This window comes from Fibroporia radiculosa, assembly GCF_000313525.1.
Source record: "Fibroporia radiculosa TFFH 294 genomic supercontigs, scaffold4066, whole genome shotgun sequence".
Classification (NCBI taxonomy): domain Eukaryota; kingdom Fungi; phylum Basidiomycota; class Agaricomycetes; order Polyporales; family Fibroporiaceae; genus Fibroporia; species Fibroporia radiculosa.
The window spans coordinates 79,559-91,230 of record NW_012133399.1 but is presented as its reverse complement, the minus strand read 5'-3'; the positions used below and the strand labels follow the sequence as shown (position 1 = coordinate 91,230).

Sequence of the window (11,672 nt, the reverse complement as noted above, 5' to 3'; positions counted from 1 at the left end):
TTTCCCCATTTGTACTAGGAACACACACAGTCGTTCAGGTGATCATCACAAATGAATTGCTGACTGAACACAAGGACAGGGCAATGGTTTACACACTAGGTACTCTTAGATAGCCAATAGCATATTGCAAGCATCAGTCAGCCTAGGTGTTAGGCATACTATCAGTAGTGTTAGGGGTCTGGTCCCTTATGTATAAATACCAGAGCAATACATTGTAGGAGGGCAGACTGAATATTCTTTAGTCACCCTCACTACTTGGCCTCTTAACTCATCCTCTGAGTCTAACCACTCCCAAGACAAGCAAATCACTTACCTCTTGAAACTTCAGCATTTGCCTGTGAGTGTTGGGTTAGGGTTTAGAGTTGGGGTCAGGGGCGATACCCTGACAGACATACAATCCTCTGATCTTGCCCATTAGCAGATATAAGATGAGGAAAAATGTGTTCTGAGGCTAGTAGTACAAAAGATCAATGCCAGATGTGTGTTGTGCAATGAGTAGCACATCAACACAATTCATTAATCTTTGATTCCAGTGGATGTTGCTGGTTCACGGATTTGACTCATTTCTTGCGTCATGCAGTGGGGACCATAATGGGTGGAGATAACGTCAACCTGATGAATCTTGCTATTGCGTTAGCAACCTTGGGTCATCCGACACCTTCGATCGTGGAGAGTGAGGCGAATCAGTTTCGTGCACTTAGTGATTGTATATTGATCGTTTTGTTTCTTTGTTGGGCAGTTGCCATCATTATCGTTCTGTGACCAGGACCTCACGTCTTCGATCCAGCGTGGGATACGGCAGCTACGTGAGCGTACCAGCTCGCAAAAGGAACGTTAAAGAATAGGGCAGAATAGCACAGAAGGATCGAGCTTCTTAGGTACGCATTTTCATACAGTTCGACGTCTCGGTCACCGTCAATATCGTATTATCGCTGAGCATAACTTACAATGTATAGGGCCCAAGGACAGTAACACAAGTAGGCACCTATCCCTATTCTATTTTTGGGTCCGTCGCTTCGTGGAAGAAAGGTCGCATCGAAAGCGAACGTTGGTGAATACCCACGTCAAGCAATTAGCGTAATGACGGGACAAGGCGACTCAAGCCATCGAGCAACGCGGAATATATGCCCATCGCATGAGCCGTGATCGATTCATCTGCGAAACCAAAGCTAATATATTTGCAGTTCCCAATTTGACCCAAATTCCTCAGACGTGAAGAGGAACGGTTTGGTATGAGACTATTTGGTATATACAAGGCTACATGGATCAAACAATAGTGGACGCAGAGTACACAAGAGTGCAGTAAATGTAGCTAAGGTGAATGGGTATATAAGAGGCAAACCAGACGCACAGGGTATATAGGAGATGTGATAGCAAGGGGCACGAAACAGGAATGATGATAGCAGAGGCTTACAAGTAAACAAGAATAAGAACGTCAGCGACAAGAGCAATAAGCAAGCAGAGCGGAGTATGTGAGCGACGGATGCAAGTATCACAGTGGAAAGCAAGCAAAAGCAAACATAAATTAGGAATAGATAGCTGATACTAGCGTAGCATGGCAAATTGGGAGTGTGAACCTGCGAGGACTTTCGGGCCAGACAAGTAAAAACACTTCTTTGGCATACCTATAATGTTCAATCGAGTCTGCATATTGTCTGCAAGTTCGTCTGTTCAATTGTGGATGCTATGTCGCTGCCCCAGCCTTCGACTGAAAACGCATATTTCGGCATAGATGTGATCCACATAGCGGGATGTCCCAATTCCGAATCCAGGCCCTCAAGATCCTGCGAGGGACCTTTCTTCTCCGGAGAGGAACAGTAGGGCGGGGGAGGAATTGTAAAGCCGGGTTCGGCAAATTGGTCCAGCAAAGTGTAGCTAGGTGGACTCAAATCGTTGAGCTCTATGAAAGGAGGTGGTGGGGAGTCAGAACAGGGTTCCACGTTGTATCGAAGGGCGTTGTCTTGACTCGAGTGCGCATCCCGATTGCAAAGATTTGTGTGGATCTTCATGGCATCTAGTTGCACAACCTTGAACTCGCCAGACAGGCCCATGAGATCAGAGCATACGCTGGATGGTGCCGCAGGAAGCGCCAATTCATCGCGGCCGCAGGCTCTCGACGCCATAAGAGGTCGCGTGGACGCGATACTATCGGTGTAGCAGCTTTCAATAGCAGACGTAGGCTTCATGTCATCGGACCACGAGAGCAAGTGATTATCAATCACGCTGGTTTCTTGCGCGAAGTTGTTTGCCCTAACAATTGCTTCAGGAGTAGAAGTAATATTCAACGAACTGGATATGAAATCCGAAGCTTTGGCATTCGCAAGTAGATCAGCATCTGTAATAGGGTCATTAAGCGTCAGGTCAATGCAAAGTGTCACACGTGATAATGAACACGTACTGGCATCTGGGGGTTTCGTAGAATCATCATTCCTCTGAGTTTGTGAGATAACCCAAGGAGCCCAGTTATCGAATACCTTAATCTCCAAAGGAGTCGTTGAATCGGGAGTGGCCAATGATACAGGTCCTGGCACATTGAACACTACTCCGTACCAGTCATTGATATTGTATGTCTGCTCCTCTAGTTCTGCAGCAGACATCGGCAGGGGATCTGAAACAGAGCGTGCACCCTGCACGCCTTTGCTTCGCTTTGGAGCGGGAGCATGGTCGAGACTAGATAAGTGACGCTTTCGAGGGCGAACCGATGAGCCAGAGCGAGATGGCGATCTTAGTAAATCAGAACCTAAAGGCGAAGCTGTAGTTGCCTGAGTTTGCGATAGACACGAGGCATAATTGACGTGATAGTCAATCGCCCCTGTTGGAATGGACGAGACGAGCAGATTATGATCAGAACTACAGGGCAAAGTATATGTAAGTACTTTGACTACAGAAGGGCAAAACGAAACGTACCGCTGACGTTTAACAGCCCTCTCAATGGCATGTGAATTCGTGCTTACGAAATCGCCTTGCGGGGCCGATGCAGAAGGCATAGTGATTGGCTCTTTGTTTGAAATGGCATCTGCCTCCAACAAGGCGGACGCCGAACGTTTGTGAGTCGTAGTTCGGCGCACAGCATATTCGTCAACCACAGGGTCCTCCATCGGAGAGGATGTGATCGACAGCGACGGAATAGAGACTTGTTGGGGGTGGCATGCTGCCGAAGACAATATCGCTTTGTCCTCCCGTACATCGTCGGCGCAAGTTTCACCAATACCGTACTCCGAGGAGTGCTCATCTTCTGGATAGTGTAAATTACTCGCTTCATCGATGAAGCGAAGTACCTTTGATCGAATCGCCTTGAATTCGAATAAGAGGTCGGGTGACAGGGAGTCGGACAATGAAGTGCGGTAGAATGCACGGGACGCCGCGCTAACAATTTTTTTGCGGGATCCCCTGAATCTCTTTCTGCAGAGAGCAGTCCAGCCAATAGATTTGCGCAAGGTTTTAAGCCAGCCAGAGACCTGCCGCATAGACACTCCAGCGCTGCGAGCGATTGTTTGTCTAGCAGCAACGGAAGGGTAGGGATTGTGGAGATTGACAGCAAGCCAAGAATATGCCACTGGAAGACACGGGTTAAATATAAGAAAGCAACTGCCGTCAAGGATATCTTACCAATCTTTGCCTGCATGGCATCATTGGGCTCGTCATGGCATGATGGCGACGACGAGGCAACTACTGGCTCATCATCCAGGGATAATTGAGCCATTTCATCGGTCACATCAATGGTGAGTGCCTGATAGTCAACGTGAAGATCATATGAGGCTTGAGCAAGAATTTCGATTCTAGAGGCCGCTGCGTAAGCCACAGCCACCAAGTCCGAATCAATGTTCGAGTCCGACGCAAGTACAGCATCTAGGTCGCGGGATAAAGATGACCATTCCTCGCCAAATACCTCGAGAGCAACCGGGCCGTCAGTGAGAGCAGCAAAAAAATCATCTTCGATTTGAGACAGACGTTGTCGTATGCCTTCCATGAGGGCAATGCAGAAGTATCGTTTGAGCCAGCGAAGACAGACAGTGATATGAGTACCGCTGCAGGCGTGAGACTGCTGTAGTAGTACTACTGAGGACAATGGGAGAACTCATGACACGTTAATTACAATGGCGATGCATTGTTCCCTCAACTTCCCATCACGTGCTCTTATTTACTTACAATTTCAAACTCAAATGCCTAACAATGGTGTTTACTGCTGCTTACAGTAAACAACAATCATATAGATAAATCCGCGCCTCATGCTTGAGGCTTGCACACTCATTCACTCAAGATGTCGTACCGCAGCGACATCGCTATACTTCGAAAAATTGCTCGTAGTGCTCAGGGATTTGCAAACTTCATCTCTGATAGCTCTTGTCTGACATTTCCTATGCGTTCCGTTGATCAATCATCGTGCGCCGTGCTCGATCTACCTCCGCCACAACCTCTAACTGCTGAACTAATTGCTCTTGGTCTGGGTGTTGTTATGGCGGAGCGATGTTCTTCTGCTTTCATGGACTGCGTTTCTAGATTAAAGGCAGAGTGTGAAGTACAATTCCAGCGTGGTAGCCTCGTGCTTTTAGATGGACCGAACGCTCCAACCAAGACACATTCTCTGCTGAGAGCTGCCTACACTTCGCGATATATGAAAATGTCTAAGGAATTGGCAGAACAGGTGATTATCCGTGCAGAATTGCATATATCGCAGTTCCGGGAAGATGAAAATGACTGTGGTCAAGGTCAATTCCATCAAGTGAGTACGCTTTCCAATAGTTTATTCGACGATATTTTGACCATCCCTTAGGACGTCGTGTCTGTGCTGGAGGATTTTTTTGAATGCGATCCTTTCCCTTCCCGTGAAGATAAGCTCAGTCTTGCTGCAAAGACAGCGCTAGAATATAAACAGATCAATGTATGGGTAAGTAGCACCATGAGGTTGCTAATTCTAAATCTGATTCCTACCTGCAGTTTCAAAATCGGCGCAATCGTTCCAAAGGGGACCGAAACATTTCACGCGAGTCTGGCTCCTCGGACACACAGCCCCTTGCTATACGCCATGTTATTGATAACATTAGTATGAACGACGAGGATCAAGCCAGTCGCAACGGTTGCGTTGCTATTAGCGACGATCTCAATACACCGCCTCTACAATCAGCCGCTCTTTTCAGCGTCGATCGACCTTTACATGTCTATCCATCTGCCTATCCGCCATCCTGTTCGTATAATCCCTTCCCTGCGGATACAGTAGCGCGTAACTTTTCCACTCCCTGGCTACGACAACACCAATCTGAATTTCAGACACGATCCTCGTCTGTGGATATTGCCCAACTAACTGAATCATTCGCGAAGATGAATCTATCGGAGCCCTTCCTGAATGGTGCTATTAAAGCAACTACAACATCTCGGGCAGCCAAACGATTCCGCAGTGTACTGTCAAGTTGTACCACGGCCGTCGGTTTCAATACTACCGTACCGCGGGCTCCTTTACCTTCCCTACATCATGTTCCATCATCCCTGGGAGCTGTCGCAGTAACTCAACAATCATCAGTCCGTGGCTTCGCTGACGCTATCTACAAGACGAAATCCGAGACGCAGTTCAAACCGCAATGTGTACGGAGATCCCGTCGTTGCCCGACCGTCGAGCCTGTGGACGCCGCATCCCAACCGACTTCTGTGCTAACGTCTTCCATCTCTTCTCATTTATTGCATTCGTCTTCGAATTCAGGATTGGTTTGTTCTAGTAAATCTGTGTCTACCACATTACTTCCTCGGGTTGGCGGTGCTAGCTCATTGGTGATGCAATCTAAACCGACATTCGTGCCTTCCAACCCATTGTCAGGTTTAGAAGCCCATCAGTTGTACCCAGATGCCAGGGGACAGCACAACGAAACTTTCCAAGCGTATCACCCGTATACATTTTCTGATGGCTCTGGGGCAAGGAGAAAGCTGGCCGGCTTCACCAAACGTGTACCCCAAACGCCCACTGCCTTCCCGGACGATATACCCAGATCTTCGCCCACCTTCTCCATTCACACGTTATCACGTACGACGTCGTCAAGTTCCATGCGTTCGACATCGTCATGCAGTTCTGACGCCTCAGAATCCGAGGGTCTCATTACCCCCCCACTATATGTGATCCCCCTAATATCGGAAGATCACCACCCATATGCATATGTGCACGATCCAGGACTTCATGAGGCTAAGGCCGAGACCCACTCTAGTTCCCTTTTCGCTGTACATGATCTATTTCTAGGCTCAAGAGCCGTCGAGAATGAGCAATGTACCCCATAAGAGCATTATTCTGAGCTGTCGATGTCGGTCAATTGACCGCATCACATATCTCCCGGTCAGTTTTCCTATTTAATCAGTGTCATCTCTATACCCAACCCACAAACGCCATGCTGTATTTCCGATGTCGTTCTCGGTTTTGTTTTTTCTTGCTTTGTGAAGTATATCATTATATCATATCTAACATCCAGCGAATGTAACTTTGTCCACAAGGGAAAGGCGCCATCTTGATGTTTCATCCGAATATTATGGGGTGCATGTGCCATAAAACCTACAAGCTCGGTCTGGACATTCAGTATTCAATACTAAAATCTGCTCGGTAGATCGCGTTCCCACGAGGGCTATAAGCTAATGCCGTCCTGGTATGGACACTTCATCCTCAATCTTCCACCTCCCCACCTCAGCCATCGCTTCCGCATCCCCAGTCTCCAGCTCCGGTGCGTCCAGCAACTTCCCGATCATCATCCACGGGTCTCTCCCCCCCCCATGGCGCAGTACCTCATGCTTGTACTTCTCGCCCGTCTCGCGGTTGAGCGGATCGTGCGCGAAGAGTTTCCGCCACACTCGTGACGCGATGGCGCGGTCGAAGAGATACGAGTAATATGTTGCGCCGTACCCAAATAGGTGCCCAAATTGCGTCTGCCAGGACGTCCCTGAGACGTACGGGATGAGCCCGCGCGTTTCGTACAGCTGCGCGAGCGCGTGCGTCGAGTTAAACTGAGCGCCAAGCACGGCGGGGGAGTGGTAGATTTGGTCGAGCGAGGCAAGCAGGATCTGCGTATGCGTGTCTATGGCACGACATGGATCCTCGTGGTGATTCCCCGTTTGTCGGATGGCAAATGCGCCATCGGGATCGAAGAGGGAGAGCACGGCGGGAGAACTGAGGAAGTGCTCCATCAGAATGGAGGGAAGCTCGACGAAGTCTGTCGCGCAGCGGGTGCCGGAAACGTTCTGGTACTCTGTGCGACCGATCATCGCTGCGAATGTTCTCGGCGTAAACGCATCATTCGGATCTGAACGATCGAGGGTACTCACAGTGCATGGCATGTCCCATTTCATGGAACAAGGTCATTACCTCATGCCAATCGAGGATTGTAGGTCCTCGACCGATTGTTGGTCTGGTGAATCCGCATAATAGGACAACCAGGGGAAGTTGGAACGTGCCTTCTTGGCCGGGGAACCGGCGCCGAGGCGCAAATTCGAACTCTCGAGATACTTCTACAAGGGCCCTGTCATGCTCATCGGCCTGGAGAAAATCGCCTTCAACATCGTCGTCGTCGACTCTCCGTGAGCACCGCACAGTGTAATGCGCGGCTCCACCGGGTTTGCCCCTTCGCGCGAAAAGGTCCGCGTAGATCCAGCCCAACACGCCAGACTCTTCGTCTACGACCTCCAATTTTCGTACATCATTGTGCCATACCTCGCCTGGTGCAAGGCTTGCAAGACGCAGAGATACTCCATACAAGTTTTGGAAGAGTCGAGAGAGACCCATAAACACCGTGCCTAGCGTCAGCGGCGGCAGAGACACTGGTGGCGCTGGGGGCTCTGGTGGACAATAATAATCTCTATCCCAGGCTTGGATTATAGGGTATGGAGGTGTGCGAAGGTGTGCCTGCTTTCGCATACTTAGAGTCCGCAATGCGCTCCTGGCATATGGTCGCGTATGGTCCATTAGGGCATCTAGAAAGCGCTGTACATTCTCTGGGGTTATATTGAATACGAGTTCGATGGAGCCATATTAATAAGCTCACCTGGTGATTTGGCCATCTTGTCTGACAATGTCATGTGTGCAAAACTGCTCTTCCCCACTAAGCGAGCGAGCTCGCCCCTGGCGCGTAAGAGTTTCTCGAGAGTGTCAATCTGATCGCGTGTGCTTGCATTTGCTGCTAGATACACCTTCTTCCGAGGTCCCTCCTCCGGTGCAGAGCGCATGATCATTTGTGCTTGCAGCGATCCGGGATACACATGAAGATCTCGGTTAGTTACCTGTGCCTGCAGTCGCAAGCGAGCGCCAAGCCCCATGTCCTTCAATCCCTGTAACTCGGAGGGTTTGATTAGTGCGGGAGGTCGAGCAGCGGCACTTTCATTGAGAAACTGCCGACCGAGCAAGATAATCTCTGTCGATAATGAGACGAAGCGATTGCGTTGTTCTGGAGGAAGGTCAATGCCAGACTTTTCAAAATCCCTCCAAAATATCAAGGCTGTCTGGTACGCCTCCGGACCTAACGATCGTACGATCTCCGGATCGGAGAAAACTACACTAAGAACCTATGTTTATTGAATATGGGCTCACGGTGTCAGGACCGCCGTATGCGTACCTCGTATAGGCCAACATGGGTATTTAGTACGTTCATAAATTCACATAACTTTTCGTAAATGTTGTCGGCGGTTTGAACCCAGGCTCTGTCTGGATGTGCATTGCGGACAAGTTCCGCTAAGTCTATGACGCTGCACAAAAGATCACTCAACCTGTCGAGATTCTTCACCACCTTGAAGAGGTCTTCTCGTGACTGGCGCGCGTTCAAGACGCGCGCGGTCAGGAGCTGGGCTCTGCGAAGGGCAGACTCGGCTAGAGCGACAAATGCTGTGGGCGTAGTCAAGACGGCATGCCCAAAGAGACCAGTAGTGGAAGTTGTGGCCGACCATTGAGGAAGTTGTGGCTGATCGAAGAGGGCTATGAGTTCCGTGTCGTCTCGCGAAGCCGGTGGCGGGAGTGTAGCGGTGGCGGTCGCAGGCCGGGAGATGAAATGAGGGGCAGCTCGTTTTGCGTTGAGGCAGCCTTTGAAGCGGAAGGCGAGCTTTGCGTGCTTGGAGAGAGCATCCCTGGCCGCCTTTGCGAGCATGGACAGAAGACGACGGTCGAAGGACAAGTCGGGGGCAGTCACAGGCGCCCGTCTGCTGTCCAGATGTGCTCGCTCGCTCGCGGCACCCACCGAGATCACAATCGGTGCAATCTCCCGCCTCGTGGAGAGTCACATCTCGCACTCTTCAGCGCGTTCACATCGTATCATCTCTGAGCAATAACAAGTTAACAACACAACACATCTTTGTATTTTCTACTAGGACTAGCAGGCTTCAGAGCTTGAGAGTAATCTACCAGATTAATTGCAGTAATAACAAGTACGATGCACGAATTAATGACTTGCGGAAGGACTGTAGGCAAGATGCGTATGCAATGCTAGAGATATAGATACTGCGCATAAAATGCTGAAAAACATTCAGCAAAGTCACGATTCATCCATGCTCGACGTTGGCGACAGGCTACCTTCTATGCTCTTCTCATAGATATCAACATCGACGTCACCATTCGAGTGCCTACTATCAAGTGATGCCTCGGAACGCGACCCATTCGTGTGACCATTAGTGACTGACGAGTCTTGCGCATCCATATTCATTGCGGGAGCTGGTGGTCGCGCGCCCGCTACAGGTTCAATGGCATAGTACCAGTACTTGCTTTTCTTCTTCCCCGCAACAGCCTCCACTGCAGTCTCGGTTGGCTTAACTGCTGCAGCGCCATGGATCTTGATTTTGAGGCTGCCGCCATTCTGCGCCGGAGCCACAGCTATTGCCCCATCCGTTGAATTCGTACTAACAATGCTATCCTCTGTACGGGCCCGCTTCGGAGGTGGCCCGACGAACTGAGTTTCAGGAGGCGCACCAAGACGTGAGGAGCGGCGTTCCCCTCGCCACTCGCTCCATTCGTCCCCGCTAGCACTACGCTTCCCATTGCTTACGGTGTTCGATCCCCGGGTGGACCGTCGTGTCCCCAGTGTTGCGGTACGACGAGTTGACGTTGAAGGGTCCCCGTTCCCAAAATCAGGGGGGTCGTTGTATTCCACCTCATCATCATTATATTCATCATCATCTTGTTCTTGATAGGTGTATTCATCTTGATCATCCTGCAACCAGTGTACGTAGCATCAGTCAGTGCAGAAACATAGTTCGAAGATACTTCACTCGCCTCACTGATTGGATCATTCATGTACGCATAATCGGGACGTGTCGTCCGTCGTCGGGTTCGGGTTTCTCGTACTTCCGCTTGGGCAATCAATAAGGCCCGCTGCTCCAATTTCCTCCGTGCACGCTGGATTCGCTGCATCCAATAAGTCAGCATCACGTGGGACAGCAATCATCGGTCATAAAATTGGAAATGATGGTATTCGCCTGTTAGCATATCAGGTCACTTCATACCCTATCGCTCTCATGCGAAGACTGAAGAAGGAACGAGGAAACTCACCGCCAATTCAGCATCGATGAGTTCTATTCTAGACTCTAGGGCCTTCAGAAGAGTGATGTGGGACTGCTCCAATTTGGTTCTCCGTTCACCTCCCTTGGGCTCTAGCGGCGCCGTTTCCCTGAGCTTGTCGACAATGCCCATATATTCGTCCCGAGTAGACGAAATGGCATGAAATGTCGCGGTGATTTTCCATGGATTTGTCGACATATACAGCCGCGGTGAATCTGTAAGAAAAATGTCAAACAAAAATACTTCAAAGGCCGAATGCCACTATCAACCAAGCGAAATTCGCAAGATGCCGAACACAGCTGAATGGTCTCCTTGAGACGTAAATAGAAACAAATAGGATATGCGTTGCGGAAAGAAGGGGAAAACGTGCACGGACCATCTACAGCCCAGTAGCGTTTGCGATCCTTGTCCTGGCCGAGGGGGACAAGTTGTATATTTTGCTGGCTATGAGGATCGCTAGGAGGCGGTTGGGCCGGCGTCATTTCTCCCTTTTTGTGTTTGTTGTGAATGACACCCCAGGCGCGGTCAATAAGAGCCTTGATCTCAGTGCTATGGCATAGCTGCAATTCAACTAGCTGTCGCAGTACCTTCAGCTAGATTGAACGCATAAATCATACCAGGATGAAAGACCGTAATGACAGTGCACACACCTTGAGATCCCAATGAGCGGCGAAAAAACCATTGGGCATCTCATAAAAGGGATCCATATTTGCCCCCAAATCGTCATTCCAGAAAACTGTCCTCTCAGAAGTCTTGAGGTACTCCAGCGTCACGGCAGCAAGGGTGGAGGATATGAGATCCGAGCTAAGGGCCTTGACGCGTCGGATACACGTTCCTGACATAACGGAGAACATGAGGACTCTTTCTCACCTTAAATTACGCGTCTGCGGCTTCAAGTTTAGGACAAACCGCGCGAGCACCTGTGTGATGACGGGATTGGGCTCTTGAGAAAGCAGTGCTTCCTCAAAACTGTGGATATGGTATGCAACGGTAAGGCAGAGACAAAGCATAATATCATAGTGCTTACTCCATAGGTGAATTCAAGCCATCCGTCTTAGCTCGGAGCTGAGTGAACTTGTAGAGGAATGAGTACACAAACGCCGTCTCCCATCGGTCCTTTGGATGCGTCGCGCTGGAAGGCGGACATACATGACCCTTCTTCTCAGCG

The 11,672-nt window shown here is 49.8% G+C and overlaps 3 protein-coding genes across 3 annotated transcripts; 1 reads left to right on the top strand and 2 right to left on the bottom strand.

Moving 5' to 3' along the window:
- Positions 1-1,634: 1,634 nt before the first annotated feature.
- FIBRA_05264 (uncharacterized protein) lies at positions 1,635-3,970 on the bottom strand (the record flags this gene model as incomplete). The annotated part of the gene is made up of 4 exons (XM_012327035.1): positions 1,635-2,335; positions 2,399-2,850; positions 2,908-3,556; positions 3,610-3,970. The coding sequence occupies 4 exons, from the start codon at positions 3,968-3,970 to the stop codon at positions 1,635-1,637; spliced, it is 2,163 nt and encodes a 720-aa protein (XP_012182425.1).
- A 291-nt stretch (positions 3,971-4,261) lies between these two features.
- Positions 4,262-6,261, top strand: FIBRA_05263 (uncharacterized protein; the record flags this gene model as incomplete). Its single annotated transcript, XM_012327034.1, has 3 exons — positions 4,262-4,723; positions 4,775-4,888; positions 4,939-6,261. 3 exons carry the CDS (start codon positions 4,262-4,264, stop codon positions 6,259-6,261), a joined length of 1,899 nt encoding a protein of 632 aa, XP_012182424.1.
- Positions 6,262-6,606: 345 nt separating this feature from the next.
- FIBRA_05262 (uncharacterized protein) lies at positions 6,607-9,101 on the bottom strand (the record flags this gene model as incomplete). The annotated part of the gene is made up of 4 exons (XM_012327033.1): positions 6,607-7,235; positions 7,294-7,959; positions 8,010-8,526; positions 8,577-9,101. The coding sequence occupies 4 exons, from the start codon at positions 9,099-9,101 to the stop codon at positions 6,607-6,609; spliced, it is 2,337 nt and encodes a 778-aa protein (XP_012182423.1).
- Positions 9,102-11,672: the final 2,571 nt, after the last annotated feature.